Source organism: Dama dama, chromosome 6 (assembly GCF_033118175.1).
Source record: "Dama dama isolate Ldn47 chromosome 6, ASM3311817v1, whole genome shotgun sequence".
Lineage (NCBI taxonomy): Eukaryota > Metazoa > Chordata > Mammalia > Artiodactyla > Cervidae > Dama > Dama dama.
The window spans coordinates 12,294,118-12,313,737 of record NC_083686.1 but is presented as its reverse complement, the minus strand read 5'-3'; the positions used below and the strand labels follow the sequence as shown (position 1 = coordinate 12,313,737).

The 19,620-nt window shown below is 54.3% G+C and overlaps 2 protein-coding genes across 4 annotated transcripts in view; one reads left to right on the top strand and one right to left on the bottom strand.

Moving 5' to 3' along the window:
• Positions 1-4,656, top strand: part of STX18 (syntaxin 18) — a 108,115-nt gene extending 103,459 nt beyond the window's left edge. For both annotated transcript variants that reach the window (XM_061145524.1, XM_061145525.1), the window contains exons 9-11: positions 69-138; positions 2,578-2,658; positions 3,336-4,656. In XM_061145524.1, coding sequence (XP_061001507.1) covers positions 69-138; positions 2,578-2,658; positions 3,336-3,431 — 247 coding nt within the window. In that variant the 3' untranslated portion in view covers positions 3,432-4,656. The remainder of the gene's footprint in view (positions 1-68; positions 139-2,577; positions 2,659-3,335) is intronic.
• A 167-nt stretch (positions 4,657-4,823) lies between these two features.
• The window catches only part of NSG1 (neuronal vesicle trafficking associated 1), a 33,294-nt gene continuing 18,497 nt past the window's right edge, over positions 4,824-19,620 (bottom strand). The window contains exons 4-5 of one of the 2 annotated variants that reach the window (XM_061145527.1): positions 12,887-12,997; positions 4,824-6,004 (exon numbers count right to left, since the gene is read on the bottom strand). In XM_061145527.1, the coding sequence (XP_061001510.1) occupies positions 5,804-6,004; positions 12,887-12,997 (312 nt within the window). In that variant the 3' untranslated portion in view covers positions 4,824-5,803. The remainder of the gene's footprint in view (positions 6,005-12,886; positions 12,998-19,620) is intronic. The other variant, XM_061145526.1, reaches the window with a different exon arrangement.

Sequence of the window (19,620 nt, the reverse complement as noted above, 5' to 3'; positions counted from 1 at the left end):
CATTGCTGTTAAGATCACCAAGTACAAACAGTTAATGTGTATCTGGTTTGTTTTTTTTTTTAATGAAGGCAAATAGAAGGGAAAGTGGTTGAAATCTCCAGACTCCAAGAGATCTTCACAGAGAAGGTTTTACAGCAGGTAAGAAAAAATAATTGTTTTTAGTTTTAACTTAAAGGGGCATCTACTCAGAACTTGGGACATTTCTTCTGAGGTCATCAGGCCTCTGCAACTGTTTCCTTGTGGCTCAGCTGGTAAAGAATACACCTTCAATGCAGGAGACCTGGGTTTGATTCCTGCCTTGGGAAGATTTGCTGGAGAAGGGATAGGCTACCCACTCCAGTATTCTTGGGCTTCCCTGCTGGGTTAGCTGGTAAAGAATCCACCTTCAATGCAGGAGACCTGGGTTGGATCCCTGGGTTGGAAAGATCCCCTGGAGAAGGGAACAGCTACCACTCCAGTGTTCTGACCTGGAGAATTCCATGGACTGTGGGACAACTTTGCACGCGTCCCAGCCCCATGAGGCAGCTAGGTTGCGGTTCTGAGTGCCCTCGGGAAAGCTGGGGAGCCTCTCAGAGCCACAGTTTTTTTCCATCTATAAGATGGAGCAGCCTTTCTATGGTTGTCGTAAGGCACAGACATAACCCATGGAAAGTGCCCAAGACAATGCCTGATGGGTAGTAGCTTTTCAATCAGCAGGGCTGCAGGCTCAGACTCTGCCCTCCCAGATGCCAGGTCCCTGCCACCTCGGGTGTCCTGTCCTCACAGGAAGTGTGACTGTTCTTATAAGTGGATTTTCATGTCATTTCTACCTGCTTACTGTTTGGAAGTTCTAGCCACTAACTGACAAAATTTTTAGAAAACACCTGATAAAATTTCCCTTTTGTATTCAGCATCCACAGAATGGAAGGGTTTGAAAGACAAAATCATTTTTCTCTACTGTGTTAAACTGGGCCACTTGACATAAGAGACTCCACTCACAAAATGTCCCCTAAACCACACAGCTGGAGTCAGATCATTGCAGACTGGGCACTCAGGGTTGTTCAGGTTCATAGGAGTTGCTCTTTTTACGAGCATGTTGCAGGAACTATTCTAGTCCATATATGCTAAGCCTCCATTTAGAAGCCTAATGCTCATCAGTTCAGCAGCCTACTACAGAAAACAGCTCAATCAGATGTCTCCCTCCCCAAACCCTGGCAGAGCCAGACAGTGAGCCCCAACCTGGTTCCCCATTGCTCGTTGTATGACCTGCGGTACCCCCAAACCCCCTCCCCCTCTGCAGACTGGGGCCCAGGTCACGAGAGTCACTCTCAGGTGGAGAATAGGAAGTGCCCGGCCCGCCCTGGGCTCTCTGAAACTGGGAACTGAACTGGGAACCCTTGTTATTTGTGGGTGTGGCTGTGGCCGACCTGGGCAATGCCCTATTTCACTAGCACAGCCAGAGTGTCACCAATGGGCGGAGCCCACGTGCAGTGAGAAACACTCAGGTCCTGAGTGGCTGAGTGCACTAGAAGCTCTTATTTCCACAACCATCGTGTCTGCTCCTCAGCCCAGCTGCCAAGGAGCACTGATTGCCATTCACGGTTGCTTCTGGTTAGGGGGCTGCTTCTCGGGTTGGGAAGCAGCTGTCCTGGAGTTCTTGATGGGCACCCTGCGGGGTGGGAGCGAGGCGCAGCCTGTGTCACACCCAGGGCTCCGGGGCTTGACCTGGAAGGGGCTTGCAGAGCTCAGACTGAGCCGCACCTGGCTTCCCAGCATTTCTAAGACCCGAAAAGAGCTGAGTGTCTGGGATTTCTCATCTGTGTTGCAAGGTGGCTCTTAACAACACACTCACGGGAGCACCTGCCCCCACGGGGAGAGTCTCCAGGACGCAGTTAGAGAACAAGGCAGTCTCTGGCCCTCGGGTCTTACCCTGTGTGGCTCTCGCTGCTGGGAAGCAGAGGGCTGAAGGTCGCTTTCCTCTCTGCGGTACCGGTTCCATGTCAGTCTGGTTTCCCTAAAACCCGAGCTTGTTTACATTCCTGCCCACCCCCTAGAGGAAGAGGGAAGGACAGCCAGCTCTACCCATTAGAGGGCAATGTGGGGGTGCCGGGTGAGTTATTAGCCAGACGCTTCTGTGTAAGCCCAGGAGCCCATATGTAAGCTTTCCAAGTATTCGCACTAAAATTCTGCAAACCAAAGCGCCATCTTGAAGCTAGTGTGTGTGTTTTAAAGTCACGTGCACCTTGAAAGCCCTGGCGTGGGGCAGCCGCTCTGATCAAGCGTGTATGTTTGTCCCTTCCTGTCTGGTGAGTGGACGGGAAGGCGGCAGGCAGGGGTGCAGGCAGCACAGGCCCCCATCCAGTCCCAGTCCTGCCACTTGGGAGCCGTGTGTCTCCGGGAAAGTTACTAAGCGTCTCTGAGCTGGAAGTTTCCCTCTGGTAAATGGGAGTGTTGCCTACCTCCCGGGTGCTGTGAGGACTGGTGGGTTCATGTGTGTAAAGCCCCCACCCTTCGCATGCGGCAGCTGCTGTTTCTGTTGTGACGGACACTTGGGGAAGGAGGACAGTTACGTTTATCTGCTGCTGTTGTCCTCCACAGGAAGCCGAGATTGACAGTATTCACCAGTTAGTAGTTGGAGCAACTGAGAATATCAAGGAGGGCAATGAAGACATCAGAGAGGTGGGTACTCTAGGCCCCGAGTCTGACTCGGAGGCACTGCGTCCAGGGTGGTGGTCGCCTCGTCAGGGCCGCACACACAGGCGGGTCTCAGGACCATGCACGGGGTGGACCAGTTCCATGGTTCCATCCTGCCCAGCCCAAGGTCTGCTCACTGCCCTGCAGAGGAGCCGTTCTGGGGCGCAGGGGCCACTCCCTAAGTCCAGGCTGGGTGCCACTGGAGAAGCTTGTTGGACCCCCACTGAGGACCAGAGCCCTGGTCGTTGACGGGACCGCCAGAGTCGACCCTGTTGAGTGGACTTTATTTTTTGCAGTCCTCAGGTTTGGGTTGATGTGGGACTGCTCTTGGGCCACCACCGCCATCGCACTGCCAGGAAACAGGCCAGGGGAGCGGACACGCAGGCTGAGCCTGCCTGTGTGGGTCTAACCCTGGGCGGACGTGAGCTGTTGCTCCTGGGGGACTCATGCAGGAGCGCCACACGGTGGCTGACCAGTGAGGGCGAGATACCCTGTCTGTCTTCCAATAGATCTTAAACCCAACTTTCGGTTTTGCTTAAAAACTGAGCCATCCGTGCAAGGTGGGCACAGGCTGGAGCAGCCCCCACAGTCACAGCCCTGCAGGGGAAGCGCAGGCAGACACACATGGACCTTTCGGACCAACCCCCCCCCTCCTCCCCCAGGCCATCAAGAACAACGCCGGCTTCCGGGTGTGGGTGCTCTTCTTCCTGGTGATGTGCTCCTTCTCCCTGCTCTTCCTCGACTGGTACGACAGCTAGGCGGCCCGGCGGACGGCGCCCGGAGCCCCTGACAGGGAGCGGGGCTGAGACCTGTGCTCACAGAAGGGACACCAGACCTGTGGCTTAAGCATGCAGTAATGAAAAAGAAAACCACACAACTGAAAACGGTCTGCGTTGCAATCCTGAGGCCAGAGGGAAGGAGCGGGAGGGTGGTTATTCCTGCACCTGACGGGGCTGCTGGGGGGTGGGGGCTGCCCCAGGGAGGGGGCCTGGTGGGCTTCCTGCTCCATGACCGTCTCCGATTCAGAGTGGGCAGCGGCATTCCCCACCCCAGCAGGAAGAACGCCGGTCAGTAGCTCCTCAGGGTTCCTGTGCTTCCTGTGGTTTCCTGTGTGCCTGAGCAACTGATGCATAGACTCCCGTGCAGAGGAAAAGACAGCTCGTCTTCAGCCTGTGAATCTAGTAATAGAACCACAGCCACTTACTGTCTTATTGGTGGGTCCGAGGTTAGGAAGTCACTGCGGGCCCACCTGCCTCCTGTCGGGGAAGAAATGTGGGGAGGGGCCTGGCTCCTCCCAGCACTTTCCTGCGGAGGGGAGCCCTGACTTCCTGCCCCTGGAGCTCCCCAGAAGCTTTGTCCAGAGAAGGGCCTGGGCCTCTTCCCAGGAGTCGGGAATGCCTGCTGGCACAGATTCGTGAGGCATCTGCAGCCACATCTGTGCAGAAAGTCCCCGGCACTCGTGGGCCCCAAGGTATGGTCAAGGGCTGTGCACAAGACAGTCCGGGGGCGCCAGAGGGATCCTTGTGTTCTTTATTTGCACAAAGTGAGAATGTCGAAAGTTACATGTGAACGAGTTTACAGTCAATAAAATACACGTCTACTAGGAAACACAAACAGGGTCGCCTTGGCGCTGCGTGGACATGGGCTGGAATTGGCTGATGGATCCTCTCTACACAGGAGGAGTTCTGGGACAGTTATTGCTCTTTTGCGTCCCCACAGCCTCACAACGTCCACCACTCTATGTGCCCACCCACTGCTCCAAGGTCATGGTCATTGTTTCCAGACACCCTTGATAAGCAAATATACTGTATGTTTTGGAAGCACATTTCAGGGAACAGTAATGGAGATGGCCATGACCACCATGTGTGTTCACAACACAGCTTGCACTATTTGTCATTTATTTTTGATCTAAAAAAAACAAAAAACAGTGAAACTTCTGACATGTCCACCAGAAACAACACGTTCAAATAACATGGAAGAAAATGTCTGTGGGTGTCTTTTTTTCTATTTAATCATCTTACACACTTGGTTTATCTAACTGGCAATTCTGTAAACATATACTTTTAATGTCAAGATTCAGGCTGAAACATAACTGTCTTACAAAGACTGTGAATGGAAATGTCATAATTGGACTTGAAGCTCCCCCCACCCCCCGCCAGCCTTTCCAGCCTATTTCTTACATCAAAGGAGTTACATCTGTCCCACAAAATAAAAATCAACATAGCCTTGACTTATACCAGCAATTACACTTTTCACTCTCCCCACCCAACTAAGTGTTTCAAAACTAACCTGCTAACGGGCTTGTCGGTGCAAACTTGTTCATAATAGACATGGACAAAAGGGCTGGTTGGGTCTCATTCCTACTCCGCCCATCACAGAGCAGACAGACTACCTACAGGGAGACGGGCGCCTGCCTCCTCCCAGAGTCCCCACCTCACGTGCTCTGACCCAGTCCACAGGCACTGGCTCCTCCACCCAGCCAGCGCCCTCTGTACAGAGAGGCCGCCGCCTCGCTGCAGCGCCTGTGCACTCAGCAGTGAGCGCGGGAGAGGAGTGCATGGCCACCCCCCCCCCCCCGGGGGCCTCTCTGCTTCCTTCCCACCCTCCTCCACCACTCACTATGGGGCATGGGCTTCTTGGCCTATCGGAATACCATTCTGGGAGGTGGGAAGAAACATGAAGTACAGCTTGCCCTTAGCACAGCAGGGATCACTCTAGATACGGCTGTGGAGTAAAGTTTGCAAAACAGCAATGTGGTTTAAAAGAAAACAAAAATCAATTCCACAAAATGCAGTATTATCTATCTGAAGTTCAAACCCCTTGCATGTCCAGTGTAAATTTTTTGTTTTTTTGACAGCATCCAGTAAATCCCAGGAAAGTCACTAAATTAAGATTCCCTAACATGGAAAGTGGTGGCAGAGCTCCCTAAGCAGTGCTGATACGCACTTGACTTTACGCCCGTGAATGGTCCGCAGCAAGTTGTATTTGCAAAGCAGCAATTAGCAAACAGAAGCGGTTGCACCATACATGAGTAACCTCTATAAATTATCAGTAATTATATTTGATGAAATGTCCCTCAAAGTCCCCTTGTTACCTTCAAGCAACACCGTTAAGGAACTTGCCCATCTCGCTAAGCGGATTTCTCCGCGGCCTCCGTCTCCTGCTCCGAGAGCTTCTCTTCGGACAGAACGGACATCCACGGCGACACGGAGCGGGTGATGCTCTGCTTGGCCAAGTTGTAGTGGTTGATGACGGTGTAAAATTTCTCCCGGGCGTTGGAGTCTTGCTCTGCATAGTAGCTCTCCAAGCCTTCTGGGATGCACTGGGTGTTCTGCAAGACAAGCAGCCCCTGAGACACACACACCGACGCAGGAGGCGGGCCGTGAGTCTCCAGGTAACACCCGTGGTCACTGAGCACCTCCCTGGGTTTGGGGGGGACTCAGTGATGAGCTGACCGCCTGGCGCTGATGGCATTGTAACAGGATGAGTGTAAGGCCACAGTGATGGGACTTAGCGGTTCTTCCTACTGCTCTAAAGCTCTTACACTCGTGATTTATTTTAAATCGAACCAGGGTCTCCCACATTGCAGGTGGAGTCTTTACCAACTGAGCTATCAGGGAAGCCCATTTTAAATCTACTAGAAAACAATGCAACTTCTGACATGTCCACCAGAAGCAACAGTGAAGAAAGGCTTCTGTGAGCCGGTTGGGGGAGGCACACTTGAGGGCACTTGAGCTGGGCCTGGGGGCAGGAGGACCAGGACGCAGGCTGGAGAGAGGCCCGTGGCCACAGCAGAGGGCGAGGAGCCGCAGGACACAAACGCCGGGGAGAAGAAGGCAAGGGTCAGGGGGTCGGGAGAGACTGGTGTGACCCTGAGAACCGGAGAGCAGCAGGAAGCCACGCGGACCCCCCCAGGGCACTTGAGAGGGGGGCTCTCCCGGGGAAGCTGTCCACTAGGGAAGAGGCGCTTCCCTACCTACCACAGAACCCCGGGGAGGCTGGGCGTGGAGACATGGATCCCTGGCTCTCTTTAGCTCACCGGAGTCTAGGGCCCCCCCAAAGCTGCCTTTCTTCATCCATCCAGGAGCCGGGCTAAACCACCACCGTCACCATCCGCTCCCCCCCCACCCCCCCCACCAAACCCTTGAGGAAGGCTGGCGGGCTGCGAACGGTTTGCACCAGCCCCCTCTCCCAGAGCTCAGCAGGTACATAGCGCCAGCTCAGGACATTTCCCAGCCCCCCGCCCCAGGCACTAACTTCTGGCCAATGGGATGTGAGGGGTGTGTCCGTCCACAGTGTGATAAGTCCCTCCGCGGGACTGACTTCTGGCCAATGGGATGGGAGGGGTGTGTCCCTCCGGACTAACTTCTGGCCAATGGGATGTGAGGGGTGTGTCCCTCTGGACTAACTACTGGCCAATGGGGTGGGAGGGGTGTGGCACAGGCGGTTGGAAGGGGAGCCAACAGGGAAGCTGCCTGCCCTCCCCTGCTCCCGTGGCCGCTTTTCAGAGGCTTTGACCTCCTAGGCTGGTCCCTGCCAGGAAAGGGACAACACCCCAGGGGCTGGCAGCACTGCCCAAGATAGAACAGGGGCTCCAGGAAGACCTCCCGGAGCCCCACCGCCTGCCAGCCGCGGCTTTAACGAGAGAGGAGCCTTCCATCTGGCGGAAGACACACCATCTGTGTCTCCAAACAGAAGCATCACAGGACCGCCACCATCTCCTTGTTAGGTGAAGGGAGCCTGCAGTGACGAGGATCCCAGGCTTGGCCACATCACGGTCACCAGGGAGAGTTTCAAGCCGGACCCCCAGCCCCGCCCGCGGGATCCAGCACTCAACCCTGGAGCAGCGTCTCAGCCTCAACCACCTCACCGGCGTGCGCACCGGCGGTATCCCACCAACCCCCTAGGGCCCAGCAAGACGCCTGCTGCTCAAAGCGCTCCTGTGCCTCCCTGCGTGGGCCCAGCATGGAGACCACGACGGGTCTCCGATGGTCACCGGGATGGCCAGTGGCAGCTGCTGCCCGGTGGACGTGGGCGCTGGCCAGGGACACCAAGGGGGGCCTCCTCTGAGAGCCTCGTCCCTGCCCAACGCAGGCTCCCTCAGCCTCCAGAAGCTACAGGCAGGTTAGCTCTGCCTCCCTGTTAAGGGGCTGCTCCTTGGGGGTCTATCCTGCAGACCCGAAGCCCACCACCAGACCCCGGCCCAGCCACCACACTGGTTCCTTCTGAGCAAGACGCCGAGCACCTTGTGGGAACAGTGTCTCCCCGTGAGCTGGGATCCGTTAGTTCCCTTTCATAGATGTGGCCAGTGAGACCCACCTGGGTGAGCACCCAGCTCCACCCCAAGGCCTCTGCTCAGAGCGCTCTGGATGCCACCCGCAAAGCTGCCGACGGTGAACACTGCCCAAAGGCAGAAAACAGTGAGAAACGAGGCAGCGAGGTCGCCGGGGCACCAGGGCAGGACTGTACCCCCAGCAGCCTCAAGTTCCACCAGCGATCATCAGGCCCCAGCAGCTCTGCACGCCTGGTCCCCGCTGGGCCCTCGGCTTCCTCAGAGGTGGGGGTGGGGGTGCTCTGTCTGCAGGGCTTGGCAGGAGGAGCTGCTTTAGCCGGAACCACGGGAACCCGGCGAATGCCACAGCCTTCACGAGGCCCTCTTTGGCCACCAGGCAGTCACGCCACCCTCAGGACCTGGAGGCCTTCCCACGGTGCAGGTCCACTGCCCGGTGTCAGGGGCAGTCACAGCGGGCTCAACAGGTGATTTGTGGAGAAGGGGCCACATCCGGGTCTTAGAAAGGCTCCCGTTTGAGCCCATTTAGAAGCCTCAACAAGCATGATACAGGGCTTCCTCTCCACGTGAACGGTTCTTACAGGGGACACCGGCCTTGCGTCTGCGAAGAGGCGTGTCAGTCCAAGGGTCGGGGGCTCTCGCACGGGGGGCGCTGCCCATGGGGTGCAGAGCCGCCCACACCAGTTCTGGGCCAAACACTGGAGAGCCACAGACCTGCAGAGCCCGGGGCCTGCAGCCCCGCGCCTGCCCCACGGCCTCCGCTCCACCGCCCACACTAAGAAGGGGCGGGGCATGGGCTCTCGGCCGAGGGACGGCACCGCGCCTGGTCCAGCCCCCGACCGCCAAGTTGCAGCTTCATTACTCCTGGTCTGGGAAGAGGGCTGGGGGTGAAGGATGGGACATGGTCAGGGACAGAGGGTCTAGAGAGCTCTGGGGTCTGGTGGAGCTGTGTAAATAAGTTGACTCCGACAGCAGATCCAGCCACCTCTTCCCCAACCAGGACCCTCTGGGAGGCCCGGGCAGGCTCCATGGGTGTTTTCCCTGCTGCGGCTGCTGTAGCTACTGCCTCACCTCAGAGATGCGAGACTCACTGTTGCTGATTTAGTGAAGATGGAGTGAGGTGAACATTCAGTCATGTCTGACTCTTTGCGACCCCACGGACTATACAGTCCATGGAATTCTCCAGGCCAGGATAGTGGAGTGGGTAGCCTTTCCCTTCTCCAGGGGATCTTCCCAACCCAGGGGTTGAACCCAGGTCTCACATATTGCAGGCAGATTCTTTGCCAGCTGAGACACAAGGGAAGCCCAGGAATACTGGAGTGGATAGCCAATCCCTTCTCTAGGGGATCTTCCCAACCCAGGGATCAAACTGGGGTCTTCTACGTTGCAGGCGGATTCTAGACCAACTGAGTTATCAGGGAAGCCCCAAAATTTTACCAGAACAGCTGTGCTCATTGTGTGTATTAGTTGCTCAATTGTGTCTGACTCTCTGCAACTCCATGGACTGTACAGGCTCCTCTGTCCAAGGGATTCTCCAGGCAAGAATACTGGAGCGGGTTGCCATGCCCTCCTCCAGGGGACCTTCCCAACCCAAGGATCAAACCTGGGTCTCCTACATTGCAGGCAGATTCTGGTGTCCTGACCTCTCACTGGTGTCCTGACCCCCAGCTACACCTGAGCATCGGGGAGCAGGGACGCTTTGCAGGGGTGAACCATTTGTTCACCCCTGGGCCAGCCCTGCAGGTGAGCTGGCCCCCGTCCAGCGGGCCAGCGGCACCCCTCAGCCCCGCCCTGTACCACCACCTCGCCTCCACTCTGTCCACGCCACCAGCACAGGGTCCAGCACGACCTTCTGAAGCCACCAGCACCTGCTGGGCAGCGAGTGACTTTGTTCCAGGCTAAGACGGGCCCCTCCAGATGGGACAGGGTGTCTCTGCTTCCAGGTGCCCAGGCCAGAGAAGACAAGACGGCTGCTGCCGCCCACACAGCAAGGCGGCAAGACAGGGATGCTCGGGAGGCACCACAGGGGCGGCGAGGGGGCGAGCCGGTGGCAGGCAAGACCCCGGGGCGCACGTGGGAGCCACGTGGGAGTGGGATGGGGCAGGGGCTCCCAGGAAGCTGTGACTTGGCCCACTTCGGCCAGACAGACCCCAGCAGAGCCAAGTGTCAGCCAGGAGTGAGCGCGGGGAGGTCACGGAGCCTCTAAACATGAAACGACCACTGGACGGGTGAGGGCGCCCAGGAAAAGTGTCCCAACAGCCCTGGCCTACGGTCGGCTATTAAACCTCACATGGAGGCTCCCCGAGGGGAAGTGTATGAGGAACGCCCAAGCGTAAAAACCTCATGGGAATCTGGGGCGATTTCCCACTATGTTTAAGACCTTTCTATAATGCTCATACGATGACTTCGTGATTTATTCAAAGAAAAAAGAAAAAAGCCAGAAACCTAGGGTCCTCCGCAGCCCACATCTGCCCTCTTAAATCTCCTGTGACATTCCTCAGCTTGGGGCCAGCCTCAGCAAGGGGCTGGTCCCCACCCCTTCACGCATCCCAGAAGTAGGGCACTGTGCCCATCAGCCCTTCCCTCAGGGGCCTGGGCCACTCTGTCCCCCCAGAACAAGCGCTGCCCACAGCAGGTCTGCACCAATGCCCCCTCCTCATTTAGATCCCTGCCGGATGAGCCCTGTGGTCTTCCTGGAAGAGGTGGCCGCAGAAACTCAGTCACCCTATATTCCTGTTTCCTAACTCTTGGCAGCATGCACATCGTCTGGGCATCTGTCTGCTGGCTTGCCACTAGAACGTGAACTCAAGGGCAGGCACCTGGCACTGCCTGTCCACCCCCCAGCACGCCCAGCACCCCACCACGCACACAGGAGGGGGCCCTTAATACACAGTGAGTAATGAATGAAGGGCAGGGCCTAACCCTGGGCACCACGAACATGTCTGTCCTCAATTTCCTGTTGGTAAAATGGGGTCTAACGACATCTCTACCCCACAGGGTTTCTGGGAGCATCAAAGATTTGAGTTAAAAGCCCCTTGTAAACTGTCAGGTGGCGGCATTTGATCACATGCATGAACATGCAGAAAGGAAGGAGACACACTCACACCTTCCTTGCTTCAGCCATAGCCCGAGGGCAGTGGAAACAGGCCAGCAGCTCCCCAGCCCTCCAGGCTCCCCTTCTCCAGGAAAGACACCGCCCCTTGGATGCCAGGGGAGACGCCCAAGTCCCAGCAGATGAAGATCCAGAACAATCTCTCTGGGGCTCTAAATCCCCAAGGCTGACTGAGTCCCAGCATTAACCTACAGAGTCTATTAAACAGGCACACGCCTGCCCCGTCGAGCGCTGTGGTGAGCCCGGGGACTGGCCCTCACCTCCCTGACCCTCCCTGCACCAATGAATCTAGCAGAACCTGGCCATGCAGGATGGAGAAGACAGCTCGGGTCTGCCCTCTTCTGCACAGGGAACTTGCTCGGGGTCACAGAGAATGAGCCAGAAGGAAGCCTCGAGGGGGGCTGTGGCCGCAGGTATGCGTGAGCAGTCCGCCTGGACGAGGGCGCCGGTCCCCAGGAAGCCGTCCTCCGTGCACCCAGGTCCCATCAGGGCACAGTCCTGCGTCATATCACCCTGGCTCCTTCTCCATGACCCCCAGGTCCTCCCCTCCTGCCCTGCCACCCCTGCCTCCCAGAGTCACTCCTGCTCCACCCTCAGGACCCCGACCTGTCCAGACCCCCGTCTCTCCCCCGCTCCCCTGCAGTAGCCTCCTGGGCCATCTCACTGGCCCCCGTCATTCCCTTCTAACCCGCAGCCTCCCCAGCCACCTGAGTGACCGTCCCATCACTTCCCCCATCCCCCGGGGGGTCTCTGGCCAACACTACAGTCTAGCCATGGTTGGCTCCCCCACCCCCAGGCAGACCATGTATAGACCAGCCAGCGGGTACCTGGGCTTTGCTCCCCACTGACCCACCTGGCTCCGCCCTGCTGTCCCCCAGGCCTCTGGATCCACCTCTTTAAACCCCAGCATCTTCTCAGCCTCCAAACAGACCATCAACTCCTCCAAACAGACCATCAACTCCTCCAGCCTGGGCCCCACCCAGAGTGCACACAGGGACTGGTGGAAGGGGCAGAGGAACTTCCGCCAGCCCGGAGCCCTTCCCCAGGGGCCTGCAGGGTGCCCTCACAGACCTCCCACGCGGTGGGCACAGAATGCCAGGAGCTCTGGAGCTGCGAGAGGAGGAGCCCATACAAGGGCCCCGCGGCCCCACACCAACATCAGCCAAAGCGCAGCCCGGTGACTACGGCAGCCAGGCCGGGTCAGCTCCTGCTGAGAACCAGGTCCTGCCTCATTCCAGCAGCACCAAGTCCTGGAACGGAGGGGTCTTCCCCCTCACACTGGCTCCAGGAAGTTCAGAAGCAAACGGGGCCCAGATCCGACTGTGAGGGACTCGGGAGCAAGTCTGCGGCCCGTGCGCTTCACCACCTCCTGCGTGTCCCCTCGCCCCAGCCCTGCCCCCCCTTCTCCCTGTCCGCTTCTCCGTGCAGCTTCTGCGGAAGGAGGCGTCACACGGCTCGGCAAAGCGAGCATCCTCCATCCAGAGAGTCCAGCCGTGCTTCGCGGCGGGCGGACCAGGGACGCGCGCTTGGGGGGCTGGGGTCGCCCGGCCCTGCTGCGACCCCCGCGTGGCAGGGCAGGTCTTCCTCTCCCGGGACCGCCACTTCCTGGGGCGTCCCTCCCTCCCTCGCCGCCCCCCCAGGGCTGCACTGGGCCTGTCGGGCCGGAGGCTCACCCCACATCCCCACCGCACCCCCTGCCCTGCCCGCAGGGCCCCCACCGGGAGCTCCCACCACTCTAGGCCCACCCCTTGGGAGCCCTGAGTCCAGCAGGGTAAGAGGTAAACTGGGGGCGCCAGGGGCTGGGGGCTTACCTTGAGGACGAAGCCGTCAGGGCAGGCGCGGTCATACTTGTACACCTTGTAGACGACCAGGAAGACGACACAGGTGAGGAAGGCCAGGGCGAAGAGGACCAGCACGGACACCTGGGGGCGGCAGGGGCGTTAGGGCCGCTGATGCGGTAGTGCGCGTGCGCACAGGAACACACACACACACACACACACACACACACACACACACACACAGTAACACACACACAGACACATATACACACAGACACATACACACACAGTAACACACACATACACACACACACACACACAGAGACATACACACAGAGACACATACACACACAGACACATATACACAGAGTAACACACACACAGTAACACACACAGACACACACAGATGCACACACACACACACACAGACACACACAGACACAGACACACACAGAGACACAGAGAGACACATACACACACAGACACATAGATACAGACACACAGTAACACACACACACAGACACACACACAGATGCACAGACACACACACACAGACACACACACACAGTAACACACACACAGTAACAGAGACACATACACACGCAGTAACACACATAGTAACACACACACAGACACATACACACACACAGTAACACACACACAGACACATACACACGCAGTAACACACACAGTAACGCACACAGACACAGACACATACACACACAGTAACACACACAGATGCACATACACACAGTAACACACAGAGACTCATACACACAGTAACACACAGACACATACAGAGACAAACACACAGAGACACAGACACATACACAGACACACACACACACACAGTAACACACACAGAGACACATACACAGTAACACACACAGACACACACACACAGACACACACACAGACACACACACAGACACACACAGAGTAATACACATAGTAACACACACAGACACATACACACACAGTAACACACACACACAGACACAGTAACACACACAGACACACACACAGTAACACAGGCAGACACATACACACAAACAGTAACACACACACAGAGAAACATACACACACAGTAACACAGACACATACACACAGACACACACACACAGAGACACATACGCACATACACACACACACAGAGAAACATACACACACAGTAACACACACACACAGACACACACACAGTAACACAGGCAGACACATACAAACAGTAACACACACACAGAGAAACATACACACACAGTAACACACACAGACACACACACAGAGACACATACACACAGACACACACACACAGAGAAACATACACACACAGTAACACACACAGACACACATACACAGTAACACACAGAGAAACATACACACACAGTAACACACACACACACAGACACATACACACACACAGACACACACACACACACAGACACACACACAGTAACACACACACACACAGACATACACACACAGTAACACACACACACAGAGACATATACACAGACACACACAGAGACACATACACACACACAGACACATACACACACAGTAACACACACACACACAAACATACACACATAGTAACACACAGACACAGTAACACACACAGACACACACACAGACACACACACAGTAACACACACACACAGAGACATACACACACACAGTCACACGCACACAGACACACACAGACACATACACACACACAGACACATACACACAGAGACATATACACACAGTAACACACAGAGACTCATACACACAGTAACACACAGACACATACAGAGACAAACACACAGAGACACAGACACATACACAGACACACACACACACACAGTAACACACACAGAGACACATACACAGTAACACACACAGACACATACACACACACAGTCACACGCACACAGACACACACAGACACATACACACACACAGACACATACACACAGAGACATATACACACAGACACACACACAGTAACACAGACACACATACAGAGAAAAATACACACACAGTAACACACATAGACAGTAACACACACAGACACACAGTAACGCACACAGAGACACATACACACAGACACATACACACACAGTAACACACACAGACACAGTAACATACACACAGACACATACACACACACAGTAACATACACACAGACACACACAGTAACACACACAGTAACACACACAGACACATACACACAGTGACACACACAGAGACACACACACACACAGTAATACACACAGACATGTACACACGCACAGTAACATATGCACAGACACGTACACACACACACAGTAACATACGCACAGACACATACACACAGACGCACACACACACACAGGCCCACACCAGGGTACACAGGTGCTGTCTCTGGAAGGAGGCACAGAACACGGACCCAGGAGGCCTCTGGGGATGAAGGTCAGCAGAGTCACTTCACACTGGACAATTTCTGAACCATTTTCATTTTTTATCACATCCACACATCACCTTCTTTGTAAAGTGGCCATTTCATGTATTCTGGGCCCAGTGTAGACAGCCTGGGGTACACCTATAACTGGAACTCAGGGATGCTGGACACGCCATGGAGCTGTGGGTGTGGCTGCCCTCTGACACTGCTGGTCACCCTGGTGACACATCAGTCACCAGCTAATCAGATGTCTCACAGATGCCCCTGAGTCCCAGATGCCAACCCCACCCCTGAGCTGGGACCAGCTGAGCCGGGCAGACCCTCCAGGGCCCCCATCACCTCCATCCTGGACAAGAGTGTTCAGGGAGAGCCTGCCCCTCCCTAGAGGGTGGTCCCCATAAGCACGGGACTTGGTTTTCTGCACTGCCGTCTGCGGAGCACCCAGCACAGCTTGGGCGGACCACGGGATGGGCCCAAGAATGTCTGCAGGTGGACATGTGATGGTCCCGGAGCAGACTGGGCCAGGTGATGAGACATCCCCTGCTGCAGGGCCCAGGGATCAGGAGACAAAATGATGCTGCCTCTGGGTCTTGAAGGCACACCCTGGAGGCCAGGAGCTGCCAGGCAGGGTGAGTGTGCGTCCTGGCATGCAAAGGGCACTCAAAGGCACTGCGGGTCAAGTCGGGAGGTGTGACCAGGAGCCGTGCCCAGGTCCCCGGCCCAGATCCACTGCTCCCTCCCTTCACCCCACATGGCCACCCTGGCCACTGCCCCAGCCATGAGAGTGCCCACCTCCAACCCTCCCCACCACCCCCCAACCACGCTCACTGCAGCCTGGGTGACACCCACCGCCTCGGCCTCCCTCCCCAGGGGTCAGCCCCTCAGACGCCCAGGCAAGCGAGGAGTCTCTGTGTCACCCTGATGAGGCCCTTCCCATCTCTGCACTCCATTGTCCCATCAACGTCTCTGTCCCCCATGTCTCCCTTCTCTTCCGGTGACCCCTCACTGGGCTGCCAGGGCATTCACCTGCTCTAAGGGCCACTCCGGCCTGTCCGGACAACCCCCCTGCACGTGGAGCCCAAGTCTGACACGGGGACATGGGGTGGAGCCACGGCTGCCTCGGGACCCATAGCAGCCACAGGGAAGGTCCCATCAGGGATCCTGGTGGCGGCTACACGCAGGCAAGGACAAGACCACCCAGCTCGGGAGGGCAGCCCGGGGGGTCGGCAGAGGCGGCCGAGCATGGAGCGGGGTGATGAAGGAGGTGGGAAGAGGTGGGCGCAGTGGCCCTGGGGACGTGTGTCAGCAGAGGCAGCACGGAGCACGTGCAGGGCTTTCCAGCAGGAGCAGCAACCCTGCCTGCCTGCGGTGCCCGGGAGGGACGGCCAGACCCTGGGTAAGTCACCCAGCTCCTCCGGGCCCAGGCTCCTGCTAGCCAATAGCAGTGAGAGGACTCAGCACCCAGGGCTGGTGGGATGCTGGAGGACTGACTCAAGGCAGTGATGAGAGGACAGATCCGGACACAGAGGGTGCTCTGGAAGGAACCATTTGCTACCGCTGCTGCAGCTGTCACCACGGACATGCCCACTGCTGCTGCAGCTGTTCCCATGGCCAGCAGATGCAGACCTGGGCTCTCAGGCCAGACACACAGCCCCCCGACCCAGGCCCGATGCCTGATCCTCCCTGAGCCCCCCTCCCCACATTCACCTGGCTACCGTTCACCCAAATCTGCAGCGCCTGGGACCCGGCTCCCTGCTGGTGGCCCCTGGGAGCAGCGAGGGCAGCCCTTCCCATAGTCTAGAACAGCGCGGTTGTTCATAGGGAGAGCTGTATCTAAAGGAACTGTCCTCCTCCGTAACCCTTTATATTCTCTTTTGGGGCACCTGAAATTATTCCAAAAGGAGGTCTATGGCACACGACAGGTTAACAAGCGTTAGACTATGTTCTCCATAAAATATCAGCCCACTGAATTCAACTACACGTTAACTACATACACCGCAATCAAGTGGGATTCATCCCCTGGTTGCAAGGACAGTTTAACATCCGCAGACATGATATATCATATTAACCAAATGAAGGATACAAATTATATGACCAAACCAATAGATGCATAAAAAACATCTGACACAATTTAACATGTATTCATGATAAAAATTCTCAATAAAGTGGGTATAGAGGGAACATACATAATAAAGGCCATATATAATAAGCCCAAGCTATAAGCACACTCAAATGGTGAAATGCTGAAAACTTTTCCTCCAAGATCAGTAACAAGAAAAGGATGCCCATTCTTGCCAATTTTATTCAACATAATATTACAAATCCTAGTCAGAGCAATTAGGCAAGGGGGGAAAAAGCCATCCAAATTAGAAAGGAAGAAGTAAAACTGTTGCCATTTGCGGATGACAAATTTTCTACGGAAAGCCCTAAAGACTCCACCAAATAATTGTTAGAAGTAATCAACAAATTAAAGTTGCAGGATAAAAAAATCAACATACAAAAATCTTTTGCATTTCTATACACTAGTAAATGAACTATCAGAAGAGTTAGGAAAACAATCTCACTTACAACTGCATCCCAAAGAATAAAACATCTAAGAATAAATTTAACAAAGGAGGTTAAAGGTCCGTACACTAAAAACCATGACATTGATAAACTGAAGAAACAAATAACTGGAAAGATTCTGTGCTCATGCATTAGAAGAATTAATACTGTTAAAATGTCCATACTATCACTACCCAAAGAAATCTACAGATTCAATACAAGCCCTATCACAATTCTGATTCCATGTTTCACAGAAATGGAATAAACAATCCTCAAATTTGTATGAAACCGCAAAAGCCTCCAAATAAATAAAGCAATCTTGAGAAAGAACAAAGCTGGAGGCATCATGCCCCCTGATTTCAAACAATATTACAAAGTTACAGTAAGCAGAACAGTATGGTATTGGCACAGAAACAAACAGTCCAAGGGAACAGCAGAGAGAGCCCAGAAATAAACCCACACGTGTACGATCGATTAGTTTATGACCACAGAGCCAAGAATATAAAATGGGGAAGGACCGTCTCCTCAAAAATGGTGCTGGGAAACTGGAGAGCCTTGAGCAAAAGAATAAAATGCAACCACTACCTAACACTATATATACACATTATCGCAAGACGGATTAAAGACTTGAACATGAGTTTTCTTAGGAAAAAAACATAGGTGGTAAGTCCCTTGACATTGGTCTTGGCAATGATTCGTTGCATTTGGCCCACAAAGCAAAAGCAACAAAGGCAAAAATAAACAAGTGGGACATCAAAGCTAAAAAGCTTCTGTGCAGCAAAGGAAACCACCAACCAAATTAAAGAGCAACCTACTGAAAGGGAGAAAAATAGTTGAAAATCATGTAACTGATAAGGGACTCATATGCAAAATACATAAAAACTCTTATGTCTCTAGAGCAAAAAGCCAAACAACCCAACAAAAACGGGGAGAGGCACTGAATAGGCATTTCTCCAAGGAAGACATACAGACGGCCAACAGGTACATGAGAAAGTGCTCAACGTCACTAGTCAGGAAAATGTAAATCAAAATCACAATGAGATATCACCGCACACCTATTAAAAATCACAATTTTCAAAACGACAGGAAATAATGGTTGGCAAGGACATGGGAAAAAGGGAATCCTCCTACACTATTAGTGGGAATGTCAACTGGTGCAGCCATTATCGAAAAAGTATGGAGGTTCCTCAAAAAATTAAAAAGAGAACTACCATATGATCCAGCCATCCTGCTTCTGGGTATTTATCTGAGGGAAATGAAAATACTAGCTTGAAAAGACATCTGCACCCCTATGTTTACTGCTGCATTATTTATAATAGCCAAGATTCAGAAGCAACCTAAGTGTCCATTGATGGATGAATGGATAAAGATGTAGTATATATATTCAATGGAATATAATTCAGCCATACAAAGAAGGAAATCTTGCCATCTGCAACAACACGAGTAAACCTTGAGGGCCTTATGCTAAGTGAAATAAGTCAAACCAAGAAAGACAAACACTGTTTTGAACTCACTTAAGTGTGGAATCTTAAAAAAACAAACAGGAAAAAACTGACCTCAAAGATACAGAGAACAGGCTGGTGGTACCAGAGGCAGGGGGTTGGGGTGGGAGAACTGGGTGAAGGAGGTCAAAAGATACAAACTTCCAATTAAAGATAAACAAGTCGACCTAGACAGCATATTAAAAAGAAGAGACATTACCTTCCTGACAAAGGTCTGTCTAGTCAAAGCTATGGTTTTTCTATTAGTCATGTTTGAATGTGAGAGTTGGACTATAAAGGAAGCTGAGAACCAAAGAATT